Consider the following 19,027-nt stretch of genomic DNA (forward strand, 5'->3'; position numbering starts at 1 on the left):
TAGCTGGGACTGTAGGTGCCCACTGCACCTGTCCTGACGTCAGCGTCTTTTACGTTGAGTTAGTATTTGTACCAAGGCTCTTTCGGGGGGGTGTGATCAAGATTACGTGGCTCCTCTGACCCTGACCTCTCACTGGGTCCCCGTCTCCCTGACCTTGACCTCTCACTGGGTCCCCGTCTCTCCTCCCTGACCTTGACCTCTCCCTCGGTTCCGGTCTCTCCTCACTGACCCTGACCTCTCGCTGGGTCCCCGTCTCCCTGACCTTGACCTCTCACTGGATCCCCGTCTCTCCTCCCTGACCTCTCACTGGGTTCCCATCTCCCTGACCTTGACCTCTCACTGGGTCCCCGTCTCCCTGACCTTGACCTCTCACTGGGTCCCCGTCTCTCCTCCCTGACCTTGACCTCTCCCTCGGTTCCGGTCTCTCCTCACTGACCCTGACCTCTCGCTGGGTCCCCGTCTCCCTGACCTTGACCTCTCCCTCGGTTCCGGTTTCTCCTCACTGACCCTGACCTCTCGCTGGGTCCCCATCTCCCTGACCTTGACCTCTCCCTCGGTTCCCGTCTCTCTTCACTGACCCTGACCTCTTACTCAGTTCCCAAGTTCCCGTCTCTCCTCCTGACTCTGATCTCTTGCTCGGTTCCCGTCTCCTCACTGACCCTGATCTCTTTCTTGGTTCCCGTCTCTCCTCTTACCTTGACCTCTCCCTCAGTTCCTGTCTCTCCTCCTCTGACCCTGATCTCTTGCTTGGTTCCTGTCTCTCCTCACTGACCTCGACCCCTCACCTGGATCCTAAGTTGTGCTGAGGCTGCTTCTCCCTCTCGCCCTAGACTTCGACCCCCACCACTTCTGGCAGTGGAGCAGCTTCTCGGACTATGTGCAGTGCGTCCTGGCCTTCACGGGCGTGGCAGGCTACATCACCTACCTGTCCATTGACTCCACCCTGTTTGTGGAGACCCTGGGCTTCCTGGCCGTGCTGACCGAAGCCATGCTGGGCGTGCCGCAGCTTTACCGCAACCACCGCCACCAGTCCACGGAGGGCATGAGGTAGGCCGGGGATGCTGCCATGGGAGCGTCACTGCCCCAGAGGCACCACATGGCTGCAGGTTTGGTAAAAATCAAACGCCTGTGTGACTGGCTGTGTATTTCCCATGTTGACCTGTGAAGCTGCCGGTTAAAGAATAGTCAGCTTTATAGGCCTTGGCCCCTTGATCTTGTGTTGGAGCAGATGAGCTTGTGTGGGCCACGTGGGGGCAGCCGAGACCCTGTTGCCGGCACTCTACCCAGCACGGGGTTGGGAGCTGTTCCTTCAGGGCCGTTGAGGCAGAACCTTCCAGTGGGAGGGATGTCCGAGTGCCTGGCCACACGGGGCAGAGCAGGCTCGGCCCACCATGCCAGGAGGAGTGCCGGGCAGCCAGCCTGGCCCAGGGTCAGGGCGGGTCTGATGGGGCAGGGAAGGTGGTGTGGGGGCTGCCTTGGACACTGTCCTCGGTCTCTCCCCACTGGGCCCAGCATGGCCTCTGGCCTCTGAGGTATGTGGTAGAAGGCTGGGCAGGCTGATGTTCGGAACCACTGACCACGCCTGGGCGCCCTGCACCAGTGCGTGCTGGGACACCCCCGTGACCGCCAGGGATAGGGCACGATGTAAGCAGCACGATTCCCACGGGCTCAGTCAAGGTCCTGGATGGAAACCACATTGTAATAAAAACAGATCTGCTTGCTGCAGCAGCGGCAGAAAACTCTCGTCTCTCACACCTTCAATACCCAGGCCCGCTCCTCACCGAGGACCCCCCCCGGTGCCCGCTCCTCACCGAGGACCCCCCCGGTGCCCGCTCCTCACTGAGGACCCCCCCCCGGTGCCCGCTCCTCACTGAGGACCCCCCCGGTGCCCGCTCCTCACTGAGGACCCCCCCCGGTGCCCGCTCCTCACTGAGGACCCCCCCCCGGTGCCCGCTCCTCACTGAGGACCCCCCCGGTGCCCGCTCCTCACTGAGGACCCCCCCCCACGGTGCCCGCTCCTCACTGAGGACCCCCCCACGGTGCCCGCTCCTGAGGACCCCCCCCCAGTGCCCGCTCCTCACTGAGGACCCCCCCCGGTGCCCGCTCCTCACTGAGGACCCCCCGGTGCCTGCTCCTCACTGAGGACCCCCCCGGTGCCTGCTTCTCACTGATGACACCCCTGGGCCCCCACACTGTGCTTGGGTCTGGTCTCCGTCACAGATGCTGAGGCTGTGATTTGGAGGGAATGTTATTCTTGGATTTGTTATTTTTGGGAAACAGCCTGGAAGAGAGGGGCTGATGTGTTTTTGTGTTTGAGAACGGGTGCCCAGGGACCATAGCACCCCCTCTAGGGCTTTCCTGTATTTGCAGGTTTGGTGTGAGGGCCGGGGTCCTGTGGGGTGTAGGTTCAGTTGCCGGTTATAGGTAAAGGTAGGAGGGCTTGTTGCAGGTGTGGGGTGGTGGTAGGGGGTGAGATGTAGGTACAGGTCAGGGTTACAGGTGTGGGTTGCAGTTACGGGTGTGGGCTGTAGGTAGGGGTGTGCGTTGTAGGCACAGGTGTGGGGTGAAGGTATGGGTTGGGGTATGGGGCATGGGGTGCAGGTGTGGGTTCTAGGCATGGGTGTGGATTACAGTTATGGGTGTACAGTGTAGGTATGGGTGTGGGACGTAGGTACAGATATGAAGTGTAGGTGTGGTTGGGGTGGGGGTATGGGGTGCAGGCGTGTGCTGTAGGCATAGGTGTGGCAGGTACAGGTGTGTGCTGTAGGCATAGGTGTGGCAGGTAGGTACAGGTGTGGGCTGTAGGTACTCCTGTGGGACATGGGTATGGGTGTGAGGCATATTAGGTGTGGGCTGCATTTATGAGTGTAGGTTGTAGGCAGAGGTGTGATTTGGAGGGAATGTTATTTGGGTATGGATGTGAGGTGTAGGTACGGGTTGGGGTGTGGGGTGCAGGTGGGGGTTGTAGGTATAGGTGTAGGGCATGGGCATGGGTGTGGGGTGTATTAGGTGTGGGTTGCAGTTATGGGTGTGGGTTGTAGGTAGAGGTGTGGGGCATGGGTCCAGGTGTGGGGTGTTGGCATGGGTGTGAGGCAGGGACAGGTTGGGGTGTGGGGTGGGGTGTGGGGTGGGGTGTGGTGTGGGTGAGCTGCCCTGGCTGGTGTGATTACAGTGAATCAAGACCACGGGGGTTGCTGGGGTTTCCCGGGTGAGGGTGCGTGGAGGCCCGAGAGCGTGTCCATGGCTGGAACAGGCTCCCTCACTGTTGGGTTGGGCAGTGGCAGCCCTGAGGGCTTCGTACGGGACCCGAAAGGCAAGGATGCTCCCCGAGAGAAAGTGGGTCTCAGGGCAGGCGTTGCGTGTGGGCTCCCTGGCTGGACGTGGGCCCGATCCGGCGGAGTGTGGGGTCCCCAGCCACCCCACAGCTGGAGATCCTGTGGGCAGTGCCCGGGTGCCGAGCTTGCAACCTGGAGATCTGTGGGAGGTACCTGGGTGCCAGGCCTGTGCCCTCCTGAGCGTCACCACAGCCTCGTGGTGAGGTTCTCAGTAGATCAGGACCCCACGTGGTGGCCTCCTGGCCCCTCTCATGAGGAGCTGGCCGTGTGTGGCCTTGGCCTGGCCTGAGAGGGCTGCTCACAGGGGCCCGGGCTTGGCGGGAGCCATTGTCCCCGGTCCCAGGGGAGCAGGTTTTGCTGTTCAGCGCAGGCACATTGTTCAAAGTCTCAGCCCAGGGCCTGCCCTGTCGGTTGTGGGGACGTGGGAATCCTCAAACCCATTTCCAGATGCCAGCCGAGGCGGCCCTGCAGGCAGGCCTGTCTCAGGCCCCCGAAGTCTGCCCTTCTCACACACAGGGAAGGCTCCAGAAACACCTGTGGAAGGGGGGTCTGTGTGTGGAAGAAACACATTGGACATGCGTTTCCTGTTCTCACTCACGCCACCACAGGCGGCACACACACTTTCGTGTGCAGGAGTGCGTGGGTTTCTCCCCAGCACCGAGCCAGCAGTCAGTCCTGCAGGAAGCACTGCGGGTACGGCAGCGCCACGGGTACGGCGGCACCGCGGGTACGGGGGCACCGCGGGTACGGCAGCACCACGGGTACGGGGGCACCGCGGGTACGGGAGCACCGCGGGTACGGGAGCATTGCGGGTACAGGGGCACCGCGGGTACGGGAGCGCCGCGGGTACGGGAAGCACTGCGGGTACGGGAGGCACTGCGGGTACGGGAGGCACTGCGGGTACGGGAAGCACTGCGGGTACGGGAGGCACTGCGGGTACAGGGGCACCGCGGGTACGGGAGCGCCGCGGGTACGGGAAGCACTGCGGGTACGGGGAGCACTGCGGGTACGGGAGGCACTGCGGGTACGGGAAGCACTGCGGGTACGGGAGGCACTGCGGGTACGGGAAGCACTGCGGGTACGGGGAGCACTGCGGGTACGGCAGCACCCCATGCCTGGCTGGACGAGTCTGGGGTCTATTTGGGGGACGTTGCCTCTGCATGGCCTGAGGGAGGGTTTTGGGAGGGTTCTCAGCTGAAGGGGAAAGGAAACGACCACTCCAGGCCCGGCTTTTGTGCCACACGTCCTTCCTTCTGCTCTGACGCCGCGTTTTGCCTTGGCCCCGGGTTTTAGCATCACCCGAGCATGAATTCTGGAGGCCCAGCAGCTGCCTTCCACAACCTGAGACGCCACGGGGTGTCGGCCCCCCATGTTCCACCTGGCGGCCTAGGGAAGGCAGGGCCTGCAGGGCTCGGGCCAGCGAGGTGGGGGCTGTTCCTGAGGTTCTCTCTGGGCAGGGCTGAGTCAGGAACCGGCTGTACCTGCGCGTCTGAAGCTGCGTCTCCTTGGGCCTGTGGGCCCTGCCCACCTTCCTCCCTCGGCGCCGCGGACTGTGGGGCACAGGGTCCCACCTCTGCCCCCTTTGCTGTGTGGTCTCCTGGCTTCTCTGCATGGGGTCCAGGCCGCCGCTCTGTGGATCTTCAGCCCTCCCCAGCCTGGGCTCCACTTGCTCTCCAGACGTGGCTTGGGCAAGGGGAACGTCTCCCCTTCGCCACTTCCTGGGTGCTCCTGTGGTACCTGCCTGTTCCTCCTGGCCCACGGCAGCCTTGCTGGAGTGACCCCCACGTCCTGCTGTCAGACGGCTCCCTGTCTGGAGGCAGGTCAGAGGCGTCTCAGGTTCCTGTGTGCTCCCACCTTCCTGATGGGGCATTGTGGTTCCCCCAGCCCTGTCAGGATTTGTGATTGTTGAAGCCATTGTGGGTATTGGTTTCTGAATGCAGGTTTGATAGATCATGTGTGCTTCCTGTATAATCTCCAGGTTCGTGTTTAAGATGACATTTAAAATGTGCATACAAACGTACTTACAGATACGTAAAAAACCAAGATTTTGGGCTGGGCTTGGTGGCTCACGCCTGTAATCCCAGCAGTTTGGGAGGCCAGGGCGGGTGGATCATAAGGTTAGTTCAAGACCAGCCTGGCCAAGATGGTGAAACCCCGTCTCTACTAAAAATGCAAAAATTAGCTAGGTGTAGTGGCAGGCACCTGTAATCCCAGCTACTCGGGAGGCTGAGGCAGGAGAATCACTTGAACCTGTGAGGTGGAGGTTGCAGTGAGCCAAGATCATGCCACTGCACTCCAGCCTGGGCGACAGAGTGAGATTCAGTCTAAAAAAAAAAAAAAAAGTCATGACTTTGGTGGCGAATGGTGACGTGAGCCTGAAACGTGACAGCCTGAAGGCTCCAGCTCCTTTTCTCTGGGGACCTGCTGGTGCCACTGCCCTGGGTGAGGGAGGCGTGCTGCCTGGAGTCCGCCCTGGGACCCGCAGCCTCAGCTCCACGTTAAATCGAAGGTCCCTAGGATGTTTGATAGGAAGCGACTCGAGAACTCCCAGGTCAATCTCACAGCAGCCCTGCTTCTGGAAAGTCCTGCGTCTCGTGTACATGCACACACGTGCACAGGCTGGCGTGCACCGCTGCCTCCATGCATGCACACACACACAGCCGTGCACACACGGTTCTACCTTGGAGCAACTGCCGGATGCATTTTTGAACAGTGACTTCCCTTTAGAAAATACTATGTGGTGGTAGGTTCTGAACCAGTAACGAGACACGATAAAGCTTCAGAAACAGCTTACTAATTAACGCAGCAGGCTCTGAAGGGCGGATTCTCTGAGAGTGTTTGCATTCCTCTTCCTCTAGTTTTTACTGGGTTTGAAGACTGTTACCTAACGAGGATTGGAGGGTGACATGGGCGTAGACGATGAGGGCGGCCGGGGAGCTTTGGTGTTGACGGATGGGGAGGAGCCTGAAATGCAGAATACGTTGGCGGCGGAAGAGCCTGGGCAGGTGCCTGTGCGGCCCCGACTGTGTGTGACCACGGTGGCCGAGTGAGGATGGGTGACCAGGCAGGCAGGGCATGGTGCCTGCAGCAGGTGAAGCTGAGGCTCAGGCCGCCCCCGCAGGGAGAGGATTTGAACTCTGTCAGTCCTCACTCCTTGGGGCTGCCCCTGTCCATCCAGGACATGGGCTGGATCCAGAAGCCGAGCTCTTCCCCAAACTCTAGAGCAGGCTGTGTGGGTCCTCAGCCCCTGGGTGTGTGGCTTGTCTCCCCGGGGGCCACGTCTTCATGACACTCAGACCCCCGTCACCGTGCCTTTCCTTATCCCTCTGATGCAGAGCAGGCCCCGGCGGTTCGGAGTGGAGTGACTGCTGCACAGGACACCTGGGTTAACATGAAGTGAGCTGGGTGCATGCAGGCTGGCCCATGTGACAGGAGGGTTCAGCGGAGGCTCTGGAACATTACAAAGTGTGACCCGCCTGAGATGTGACTCACATCACAGTATACTTATGGGGCCACGAAGCCAGCATCACGGTCTAATTCCAGAACATTTTCCACACTGCAGGAAGCAACTCCGCGGCCACTGGCAGTCATTACCACTGCCCCAGCCTCTGCTGCCCCTCCTCTGCTTCCCATCTCTGTGGGCTTGCCTTTCCAGACGCGTCACATCAGTGGTGCCCGGCAACGCGTGGCCTGGCGCTATGTGGCCTGGCAATACGTGGCCTGGTGATATGTGGCCTTGTGCTTGGCTTCTTTCCCTGCACTTTGTGTTCTCAGGGTTCGTCCATGCTGCAGAAGGGGTCAGTGTTTCTTTCCTTTTTGTGGTTGAAAAAATGTTCCTTCCATAGATTTGCCACATTTGCTCTTCCGTTCTTCAGCTGAGGGACGTTTGATGGTTTAATGTTTAGGCTGTTAACGTGCGATGGACACTCGTGAACGAGTTTTTATGTGGACGTAGTTTTCCTTTCTCACGGATGTAGGCGTGGGGGTGGAATCCCCGGTGGGGTGTGACCCTGTTTAATAATTTGCGGAGCTGTTTTCCGTCCCTTCCCTGCTCCCGTCCCCTCCCCGCTCCCGTCCCCTGCCCGCTCCCGTCCCCTGCCCGCTCCCGTCCCTTCCCTGCTCCCGTCCCCTCCCCGCTCCCGTCCCCTGCCCGCTCCAGTACCCTGCCCGCTCCTGTTCCCCTCCCTGCTCCTGGTCCCCTCCCTGCTCCTGTCCCCCTCCCTGCTCCTGTCCCCCTCCCTGCTCCTGTCCCCCTCCCTGCTCCTGTCCCCCTCCCTGCTGCCGTCCCCTCCCTGCTGCCGTCCCCTCCCTGCTGCCGTCCCCTCCCTGCTGCCGTCCCCTCCCTGCTCCCGTCCCCTCCCTGCTCCCGGCCCCTCCCTGCTGCCGGCCCCTCCCTGCTCCTCTCCCCTCCCTGCTCCTCTCCCCTCCCTGCTCCCGTCCCCTCCCTGCTGCCATCCCCTCCCTGCTGCCGGCCCCTCCCTGCTCCTCTCCCCTCCCTGCTCCTCTCCCCTCCCTGCTCCGGTCCCCTCCCTGCTGCCATCCCCTCCCTGCTCCCGGCCCCTCCCTGCTCCCGGCCCCTCCCTGCTGCCATCCCCTCCCTGCTGCCGGCCCCTCCCTGCTCCCAGCCCCTCCCTGCTGCCATCCCCTCCCTGCTGCCGGCCCCTCCCTGCTCCTCTCCCCTCCCTGCTCCGGTCCCCTCCCTGCTCCCGGCCCCTCCCTGCTCCTGGCCCCTCCCCTGCCCTCTAAATGATGTAGCTAGGGGGGTGGGGGTGGCTGGGATTCCAGTCCCCGTGCCACAGTGGTGGAGCCATCTTCTCTGACGGATTGTCCCAGCAGCTGGAATGTCCCCGCAGCCAGCAGAACCCAGCCCAGCGATGGCTCTGTGTCTGCAGCTGCCATGCTGTGGGGTGCACCTGTGCATCAGGGCCCCGGGGATGCTAACAGTGAGGGCGCTGGGCGGTGACCCGGGGACAGGGACAGGTGGTCCTGGGATCAGGTTTCAGCTGCACGTCCTCCGGCCCCCATCTGACCAGGCCTGTGTCCCGGCTGGAACTCTGGAGCCCAGCATCTGCTTCCATCTTTGTTGGTGTGTGCAGGCCTGAGCTCTGCCACTGTGGAACCCTCACTGGGGGTGGCCAGCCACCTGCCTGGCTCCCTGGGGTTCTGTGTGTTGGAGGCGTCAGCAGGGAAGGGGATGGAAAGGAGGTGTCCAGGCCCCCACTGGCCCCTTGGGGCTGACCAGCCCCCTCCTAGGGTGGGCTCCGAATGGGCCTGGGCTCTGCCTGTGGTTGGGGCCTCAGGAGGGGACCCAACCCCCGATTTCCCTCCAGACAGCAAAGCAGCCCAGGCTGTTCCAGGCTCTGCTCCTCCTCCCTGGGCGCCAGGCTCAGGCATCACCTTCCCACTTGCACCCCCCCAAGGCCATGGTGCGGGTGCTGCTGCCTCCCAGCCCTTCCCCAGCCACGCCTGGCAGCCGGGGGCTTGCAGACCACAGGGCTTTACCTGATGTTACGATGGGCGCTAAAAGCTGTCTCTCTAGATTTGAGTTGCTTTGACTGTTTCACTGCAGATAGTCTGAAAGTTGTTCACAGTTAACCTGTGTGGCCGCTCTGTGAGGAGGGACGCTGTCAAAGCAGCGAAAGCAAACTTGCCCTGGCCTCCTCCGTCTACACTGGCACACGCGCAGCCACATGGGAAACCCTGGGCAAAACAGACACGGTTGGCAGATTCTCCAGGGTACCTTGTTTGTCTCTTTTACACCTGTCTTTGGTCCTTTATGTAGGACTTGTGTGGTGCGTATGGTCTCTTTTAGAATAAGAGAATGTTAAATTACAGCTTAAACGTGCCTTAAATTATAGCTTAGCTCATTCATATGTGATGCCAAAAAAATGCTCAAATTTAGAAGAGAATGAACTAGAAAAAGTCTTGTGGTGAGATGGTGGGGAAGGCTGGGGACTGTGGTGAGGTTGTGGGGAAGGCTGGGGACACTGTGGTGAGGTTGTAGGGAAGGTTGGGGACTCTGTGGTACTCTGATGGGGAAGGCTGGGGGGGGACTGTGGTGAGGTGGTGGGGAAGGTTGGGGACTCTGTGGTGAGGTTGTGGGGAAGGCTGGGGACTCCGTGGTGAGGTTGTGGGGAAGGCTGGGGACTCCGTGGTGAGGTTGTGGGGAAGGCTGGGGACTCTGTGGTGAGGTTGTGGGGAAGGCTGGGGACTCTGTGGTGAGGTTGTGGGGAAGGTTGGGGACTCCGTGGTGAGGTTGTGGGGAAGGTTGGGGACTCTGTGGTACTCTGATGGGGAAGGCTGGGGGGAGACTGTGGTGAGATGGTGGGGAAGGTTGGGGACTCTGTCGTGAGGTTGTGGGGAAGGTTGGGGACTCTGTGGTGAGGTTGTGGGGAAGGCTGGGGACTATGTGGTGAGGTTGTGGGGAAGGTTGGGGACTCTGTGGTGAGGTTGTGGGGAAGGTTGGGGACTCTGTGGTGAGGTTGTGGGGAAGGTTGGGGACTCCGTGGTGAGGTTGTGGGGAAGGCTGGTGAGGTTGTGGGGAAGGCTGGGGACTCCGTGGTGAGGTTGTGGGGAAGGCTGGGGACTCCGTGGTGAGGTTGTGGGGAAGGCTGGGGACTCCGTGGTGAGGTTGTGGGGAAGGCTGGGGACTCCGTGGTGAGGTTGTGGGGGAAGGTTGGGGACTCCGTGGTGAGGCTGTGGGGAAGGCTGGGGACTCCGTGGTGAGGTGGTGGGGAAAGCTGGGGACTCCGTGGTGAGGTTGTGGGGAAGGTTGGGGACTCTGGTGACGTTGCGGGGAAGGTTGGGGACTCCGTGGTGAGGTTGTGGGGAAGGTTGGGGACTCTGGTGACGTTGCGGGGAAGGTTGGGGACTCTGTGGTACTCTGATGGGGAAGGTTGGGTACACCATGGTGAAGAAGAATGGGGATGCTGTGGTGAAGTTTCTGGACTCACCCTTGAACTACACATGCATAGATCTGGACCTAAACTACATCCCAGCAGCTTTGAGAACTCAGTGTCATTGTGGACAGTCGACCTCTCAAGTCCCAGTCTTGTCTCTGAGTGTTGCACATGAAGGACAGATCTAAAGAGCAAAAGGAAGGTTCTGAAGTGGAATTAAATTGAACTGCAGTCCACCAAAAACAAGTCAGACCTCGCACCCTGAATCTAACCACCTGAAGTGCTTGGTAGCAGGAAAAGCAACACTGTTGATAGGACCACGGAAGACTCACATCTCACTGCATAATGTTCAGAATGTCCAAGATAAAAACCAAAGTTATGTATGAAGAGTCAGAGTTTCTCAGCTCTCAATGGAAATGACAGTCAATAGGAACCAGCTCAGGCCGACAGTCACTGTTGTAACTGTGCTCTGACGGAAAAGAGAAACGTTCTTGGAATGCGTGGGAAGACCGAACATCTCCGCAGAGAAATAGAGGTTTAAAGAAAACCAAATACATAATTTTAAATTGAAAAATATAGTAATCTAAATAATGTATTATATGGCACAACTGTAGAATGCAGATGAGAGGAAATAGTGAACTTGAAGACAAACCAATAAAAAATGTCCATTCTGAACAGGAAGCAATTGAAAAACAGTAACAAAAACATGAAGAGAGTCAGGGGCAAATTCCAAAAGGTCTAATATTCTGTCATCTGAGCCTGCAAGAGAAGAGAGAGAGTGTGGCACAGAGGAAAATAACTGAAGAAATAAGGGCTGAAAACACTCAAAATTTGGTGAAAGACAAACATAGATGTAAGAAGTTCAGTGAATCCCAAACGTATCACATCACAATCAAACTGGTAAGAATCAAAGTCAAATAAAAAAATGTCAAAAGCAGTCAGAGGAAAAGGATCCAAATTACTCTGGTTTCTCACCAGAAACGAGGGAGGTCAGAAGGAAGTGCTCATTTTTCAGATGCTGCGAGAAAAGAACGTTTGACCCAGAATTCTCTATTCAGCAAAAAAAAAAAAAAAAAAAAAAAAAAAAAAAAAAAAAAAATCCTTTAGGAATCAAGGCAAAATAAAGACCTTCTCAAATGAAAGGAAGCGAAGCGAAGTCGTGGCAGCCGTGCTCCTCGACAGGAAATACTAAAGCCAGTTCTTCTGCTGGAAGGGAAGTGGACCAGAGAGCAACTTGGGACCCCAGGAATGAAGGAAAAACCAACAGAAATGGCCAATATCTGGGTAAATATAGATATTTTTCTTAAGTTATTTGAAAAGTGAAAGTTAGCAAAAAAAATATAACTGGTGGGGTTTTAGTTGTAGTGACAACTACAGTGTAAAAGAGGGAGACCGTAGTGAACTTGGTGGCAAGACTTCCGCGTTCCACTTAAGGTACTAAAATACTGATCTTAAGGAGACTCGGACAAGTTACATATATTATAGTCCCTACAATAGGCTTTTTCAACCGCAGCACTATTGATACTTTGAACTGGAGAATCCCTTATTGTAGGGGACTATCCTGGTACTTCAGGATGTTTAACAGCACCTATGGCCTCTACACACTAGATACCAGCAGTGTTCCTCCAGCTGGGGCTGTGGAACAGCCCCAGAAATTGTCTCCAGAAATTGCCAGATGTTTCCTTGGGCAGGGGTGTGAGGATGGGGTCATAATCACTCCCATTTGGGAACCAATGCCCTAGAGCACTAAAAGAACTATACAGGCTGGGCACGGTGGCTCACGTCTGTAATCCTAGCACTTGGGGAGGCCAAGGCAGGTGGATTGGCTGAGCTCAGTTCAAGACCAGCCTGGGCAACATGGTGAAACCCATCTCTACTAAAATACAAACATTAGCCGGGCGTGGTGGCAGGCGCCTGTAGTCCCAGCTACTTGGGAGACTGAGGCAGAAGAACTGCTTGAACTCACTGGGAGGCAGAGGTTGCAGTGAGCTGAGACACGCCACTGCACTCCAGCCTGGGCAACAGAGCGAGACTCCATCTCAAAAGAAAAAAAAAAAAAATATATATATATATATACACACACACACACACACACGAGATACAGTGAAAAATCAGATACATTAAAATGGGATGTTTTTAAAATTTCAAATCTAAAAGAAGGCAGGAATAAAACAGTAGGGACAAGCTGAGAACAAAAAAAAAATTAAAATGGTCGACCTAAATTCAAACATGTCAGTAATAACATTCATTGTAAATGGCCTAACCATACCAATTAAAGGACAACAATGTTCAAATTGATTTAAAAGGAAACCCAAGACTCAGCTACCTACTGTTTACAGCAGGCTCACTTTAATTACATCCATGGCTGATGCCGGGGTGCAGGGATATACTGAGCAGGAGGCCATGCAGTGAGATTAAAAATAAGAGGATGGAGAAAGATATACTATGCATATATGAATCAAAGAAAGCTTGGAGTCACTGTATTAATACCAGGCAAAGTAAAACATTTGCCTTGAATAAAAAGGGACATTGCATCATGATAGACCGGTGAATTCACCAAGAGGAGAAAACAGTTCTGAGTGCGTATGCACAGAACCCCAGAGCCTGGAAGTCCGTAAGGCCAGAACTGATAGAAATGGAAAGACAAATCTCCGGTTACACTTAGGGACTCCAGCTCTCCTCAGTAACAGATAGAAAAAGCAGACAAAGTTAGCAAGGATATAGAAAACCTGGGCACCATCAACAACCAAGTGAATGTACGATTCTTTTCAGATCCCATTAGGTATTCACCAAAACAGACCATATCCTGGGTCATGAGAATTTTTGAAAAGAACTGAAATTGTCCAGAGTATTTTCTACGAATATAGAATTCAGCTAGAAATTAATAGCAGAAACAGATCTTAAGTCTCCAAAGATTTAGAAGCTCAACAACACACCTTTAAACAATCTGTTAAAGATGTCTCAAAGCAAACTATGGAAAATATTTTGAACTGAAAAACACACCATATCAAAATTTGTGGGATGCAACTAGAGCAATGCTTAGAGTTAAATTTGTAGTATTAAATACTGATTTTAGAAAACGAAAGTTCTCAAATCATCAATCTAAGCTTAAGAAACTAGAAAATGAAATGCAAAGTAAACCCAAACAAGCAGAAGGAAGGAAATAACGGAGCTAACACCAAGCAACAAAAATGAAAACAAAACTGCAGCAAATATGAAAAACCAAGCCTAAAGCTGGTTCTTCGGAACAAATCATTAACTGAGAAACCGGTAGCCAGAGTGACAAGCAAGCACAGATCCCCAGTATTTGGTATGAAGAGGATATTCTGTAGGCCCCACAGGCATCAGAAGAGTACAGTGAACCACCTCATGCCCATACATTTGAAAATCTGGATAAAATGGACCAATTCCTTTAACCCAAGAAGAAATAACTTGAATATCTATTAAATAATCCATATCTATGAAGGAAATTTCAGATGCATAATCTAAAATCTGAAAAGGCTCTTTTTCAAGGGAAGCCAGAAATTGTGTGTCTGTGTGTGTGGGGTGTGTGTGTACACAGTTATCAACTGATTAAAAACAAAGTGTTGAAACTCAAGTGTGAGCCGATGCTGCACGCCAAATAAAGCCACGGGCTTTGTGTGGGAAGCAGCCCGTCCCTGAAGCAGGCATGGCCGCCTTTGTGGCTCTCAGGCCTTGAGTCTTGTTCACAAGCACATCCTGGGAAATCTCAGCCGTGTGTGAAGGTCAGGCGAGCGCGCTGTTTCCCATCCCGGTGTGAGGGGTCAACTGGAAGCTGTGTGGGGCGACGGTGGGGTCACCGCGCGATTCCCGGGCGCCTGCTGTGTGCATGGCTGGTGCGGGAAAGGTGGGTGCCTTTGCACTGGGGCTGTGGTCCCAGACCCGGAGCCCCACCCCAGGTCAGCTGTACAGCCCTGCCCACGCCTAAAGGGGGATTCCAAAGCCTGGGCTGACTGCTGGGGTGTGTGGGAGGCCGAGGTGCCCACACCACCTTCCCCCAGTGCTACCCAGGCGCCACCCTGTCTGTCTGTGGAAAAGACTGGATTTTGTGGAGCTGGAGCTGCATCCAGGGGAAGACACATCCCAGAGAATAAAAACTGGGAGGAAAATGCACCCTGGGGGTTGGGGGAAACCCTTGTAATTTAGCTAAACCGACCCAAGTGGAAACAGCCCCCAATCCTCCTGGTTTTTCCCAGTGGGTGTAATGATAAAGCCAGATTTATGCTCTGAGGCCAACAAGATGCTCCGGAGCCAAGCACTGGGCTTAGGAGAGAGAAGTGGGTGCAGATGCCAGCTGTCTCCTGTGGGTTCCTAGCTCCAGCCCTGACCCACACACCTGGCCACGGCTGTGCCCAAAGACTCTCGCGCAGGGCGGCTGTGCCACCCAGGCCACTTCAGGGCAGGCGCCCACGCTGGCTTGTGAGCAGGATGGAGGCCCCGGGGTGGGGGACGGCTGTGTCCTGTCCTTTGTGTCCAGGCAGTGCTCCCCGCCCAGGCTCTGCCTCTGGCTTCAGGAGCTGCGGAAGGGTCAGTGACTGATTTAAACATTTCACGTGGGAAAACACAGCAGCACTCATGTTCACTGCTAGGCAAGCCGGGGCATGAACACGGCGGTGGGAGAAGTGTGTTTGGACTAGGATGGTGGGTGGCGGCTGCTCCCTGTTCACTCCAGGAAGGGAAGGTTTGAGCCAATCACCAGGGAGGGAGGCCTGGCCGGCAGAGACCCAGGAGCAGCTGCTCCGCTCCACTGTGTGCCTGGAGGTCCCTATCTGCGTCCTCAGCACCCTCCCAGGCCTGCCCCCTCCCAGAATCGCCACCACCCACCAGAGGCCCTGACCTCGAGTGCTCGCCCTGCCGTCCCCTGTAGCCTCCGGCTGGTCTCGCTGATAAGAGGCCCTGACCACCTCAGCTGCCCACCCCTGCTGTCCCCTGTAACCTCAAGGTGGTCTCGCTGTCAGAAGCCCTGACCTCCTCGGCTGCCCACCCCTGCCGTCCCCTGTAACCTCAAGGTGGTCTCGCTGTCAGAAGCCCTGACCTCCTCGGCTGCCCACCCCTGCCGCCCGCTGTAACCTGAGCTGGTCTCGCTGTTCTTGGGCATGCAGTGCTTGAGTCGGAGCCCCCGGAGCCCCAGCCAGGCGGCAGCTCCTGAGGTCACAGAGAAGGCAAGGGCCGGGTTGTGTGGGACAGGCAGGGTCAGCGTGTGTCCTTTGGCCCCCTGGGGTGTCCCTGACTCCTTGGGGTAAGGCAGTGCTCCCCACCCAGGCAGGCCCCAACCTCCCAGGGTATCCCCCTGACCCCCTGGGGTGTTCTTGATCCCTGGGTCACCCCGTGGACTGCCTGGGTGTCCCCTCGACCACCTGGGTGCCCCCTGAGCCCCAGGTCACCGTCCTCCCCACCGACTGCCCGCTTGTGTCTCCACAGCATCAAGATGGTGCTCATGTGGACCAGTGGCGACGCCTTCAAGACGGCCTACTTCCTGCTGAAGGGCGCACCTCTGCAGTTCTCCGTGTGCGGCCTGCTGCAGGTGCTGGTGGACCTGGCCATCCTGGGGCAGGCCTACGCCTTTGCCCGTCACCCCCAGAAGCCGGCGCTGCACGCTGTGCACCCTGCTGGCACCAAGGCCCTCTGAGAGTGGGGAGGACAAGGATATGGGCCAGCCAGCCACGGGCACTGGTGGGTGCTGTGGCCGCCGCAGGTGTGGGGAAGACGGGGTCCGGGTGTTGGGGTCTCCAGCCTCTGTGGGGTCTCTCCGGGTGGGCGGTGGGGGTGGGACAGCCAGGGTGGATCTGAGCCCGAGGGTTTCGGATGTTTTTAGGGTGATATAAAAAGCAAGTGTTTTTCCCATTTCCTCTTACAAAACACCATCTGAGCCCGAGGTACACACGGGGCGGCGGAAGGTGACCTGCAGGAACCTGCTCCAGGTGGACCCGTGGGGTGACCTCAGGAGACCCTGCAAGTCCTGTGAGCAGAGCTGTCAACCCCGCGACACCCTGGCCAGACCCTGCTTGGACTGGGGCGGCCTCTGCTGCCTGGGGTCTGGCACCACGGAGGGCAGGGCTTTCTCTGCCTGGTACACGTGGAAAGGGGCTGTGTGGACGCAGGGTTACCGTGCTCCTGGTGGAAAGGCGCTGTGTGGACGCAGAGTCCCCGTGCTCCTGGTGGAAAGGCGCTGTGTGGACGCAGGGTCCCCGTGCTCCTGGTTTCTGGCAGTTGGTGTCTCCTGGGCCTCGAGAGCGGCTGCCAGGCCCGGACGCCTCGTGGCTACGCTGTGTCCAGCCCTGCTGAGCATCACCAGGGGTAGCTCACGCTGCTTTTGTCAGAGCCTCTGGTCCTCCTGGAGTCCTTGGGGATGTGGCAGATGCCAGCAACCATCAGACAACGTGGAGTCCCTCACGGGTGAAGGCTGCGGGGGCCGTGCCGAGGCTGTGCACACGCAGTCCGCACGCCACCCTTGGGCTCCACTGGCAGAGAGCCCCTTCCTTCTGGACGCCAACTGCACCTCCGGATACAGCGTTGATGTCCATTTTCCAGGAGGGAGGCGGCCTCGGGTCCAGGGAGTGGAGGGGCTGCCCCTGCCACGCAGGTCCTGGCCGATGGTCCCTCACCCTGCCGCCCTGGGCTTTTGGCCTGAAAGCAAATTCCTGAGTGGGAGTGCCAGGGCCTGCCACATCCTGTCCTGTCCACTGCCTGCCCCCTTGTGCTGGCTCCACAGTTCTGCTACGGTGGGAGCTGCCAGTCTGACCCTTGTCACCCCACGCTCTGCCCCCACCCCGTTTTCAGTTTAGCACAAGGTCACACGGTGTCAGCAGCCCTGCACTGACCGCAGCCGGCCCCCAGTCCTCAGAGTTCTGGATGCTTCTGTGCGGCTCCAACAGGCATCGTCTTCCCTTCCGCGGGCGGAGGGGCCGCTTCCCGCAGGCGTCTGAGCTCTCCGCCGGGGCCGTAGCTGTGGCCGTGGGAAGGTGTTCCACGCTGCCGCCCCCTGAGTCTTCCTCGGAAACACTCTTGAATGTCTGAGTGAGGGTCCTGTTTAGCTCTTTGGCCTGTGAGATGCTTTGAAAATTTTTATTTTTTTAAGATGAAGCAAGATGTCTGTAGCGGTAATTGCCTCACATTAAAATGTCACCGATTGCAGGCACGGTGACTGCTGAATGTATCCCGTGTGGTGACTTGGAATCAATAAACCATTTGTGGATCCCGTGTGGTATGAGTGGGCCCCGGGCAGAGGGAAGGATCTGGCTGTGGTCCTGGCCTCTGCCCAGACACACCCTTTAGCCTGGGCCACCTTAGAAGGCTCCCGTGTGACCCGGGTTCCTCCAGGGCCCCCAAATGCCAGCCCAGCCCCCTCAACCTGTCACTACCCTTTGCCTGTGGGCCAGTGGCCCAGGGGTCCCTTCGGCTCGTCACAGACGGGTCTGGCTGCCCTGGCCTCTGCGGTTCACACATCCGCCCTTCTGCTTCCCACTGAAGGCTCAGAGCATGGGAAACGCCTCCTTTAAAGGCCAAGAGAAGCGTTTCCAGATTTGTGATCTGGGAGCAGCTCATAGAGGTGGAGCTGTGTGCGCACTGCGATTTTTTCCATGCAGTGTTTACATTGAAGGCAAGATGCGAATTTCTTTGTCCAGTAAAAAACCAGTCGCATGGGTGCAGGGCAGGATTTGGGTTGAAGGGCCCATCCGGGTACTAGGAGAGGGCACAGGCCACATCCCAGCAGCAGCCTGGGGGAAGATGGGAGATGAAGGCCAGCGCGTCTAGAACGTCTGGGACACAAATCGCCCTCCTCAAGTGCTGGTGGGTGGTGCCAGATGAACCCGAGGTCTCGCGCAGGGGTGGGGTTGTGCGTCTTCAGGGTGTGGAGACAGGCAGTTCTTGGGGACCACTCTGGGCCACCGGGTTTTAACAGGAAATGGGGGCAAGGTCTCAACCCCACACTGTGGGAGCCGTGGGGGGTGGGGGCAGCGGTGGAAATAGCTGCGTTTCTCAACTCTCAAGGCACTGCCACCCTGCGATGCCTTCTGACAGTTTTAAGCAACAAAGCACCACGGGGGAAGCAGGAGGCCGAGGACTCCTCCCAGTGAGAGAGAGCAGGTCGTGGGAGCCTGAGAAGTTCACATTCCTCTCACCACATGAGGAAACTGAGGCCTGCCCTGAGCCCCAGCCCTGTGCCCTTCCCAGGGGCCTGAGAGGGTGGCCCACAGGGCACCTGTAGAGGGAAAAGGATGCCCAGGGGCTGGGTGGGCACTTGCTCAGGAGGAAATGTCCCCCCACCCCAGTCTCAGCACAAGTGCCCGGCACCCCCATCCTGGTGACCCAGGGTGGCCTCTGGTGGGCCCGGGGCTCCCTGGCCAGACCCTGCAGCCCAAAGTGGGGAGGGGCAGGTCCAAGACTCCCCATCCCCCGACATTCCCCACCTCTGACCTGGCCCTCCGTGGAAGAACGACTTGGGTTTATTTCTGGGGGTCTTCGTGGTGGTCAGCACCTCACCGCACAGGAGGAATTCTTCTGTCTTTGGGGGTCACCAGCAATGCTGGGACGAGCAGCAAGTAGGGGGCACCGGCCTCAGCGCGTGGCCCCTCGGGCTGTCCTCTGCGTGGGCCTCTCAGACCAGTACCAAGCTCTGCTCATTCCTGAGCAAGACCCAAGGCTGTCACTGTGAGAGTGGCCCTCAGTGCAGAGCCAGACCCCAGGCCCACCCGCGCTGTGTGCCTGGCGTCCATGGACCCTCCGTGTCATGGGCACCTGGGGCACCAGCTGACCTGGCTGTTGGGGGAG

At 57.6% G+C, this 19,027-nt stretch overlaps 1 protein-coding gene across 5 annotated transcripts in view; it reads left to right on the plus strand.

Moving 5' to 3' along the window:
- The window catches only part of SLC66A2 (solute carrier family 66 member 2), a 57,437-nt gene that overhangs the window by 30,954 nt on the left and 7,456 nt on the right, over positions 1–19,027 (plus strand). For 2 of the 5 annotated variants that reach the window (XM_028837701.2, XM_077974577.1), the window contains 2 exons: positions 831–1,047; positions 15,677–17,411. In XM_028837701.2, coding sequence (XP_028693534.1) covers positions 831–1,047; positions 15,677–15,884 — 425 coding nt within the window. In that variant the 3' untranslated portion in view covers positions 15,885–17,411. 5 annotated transcript variants of the gene reach the window in all.

This window comes from Macaca mulatta, chromosome 18 (assembly GCF_049350105.2).
Source record: "Macaca mulatta isolate MMU2019108-1 chromosome 18, T2T-MMU8v2.0, whole genome shotgun sequence".
Taxonomy (NCBI): domain Eukaryota; kingdom Metazoa; phylum Chordata; class Mammalia; order Primates; family Cercopithecidae; genus Macaca; species Macaca mulatta.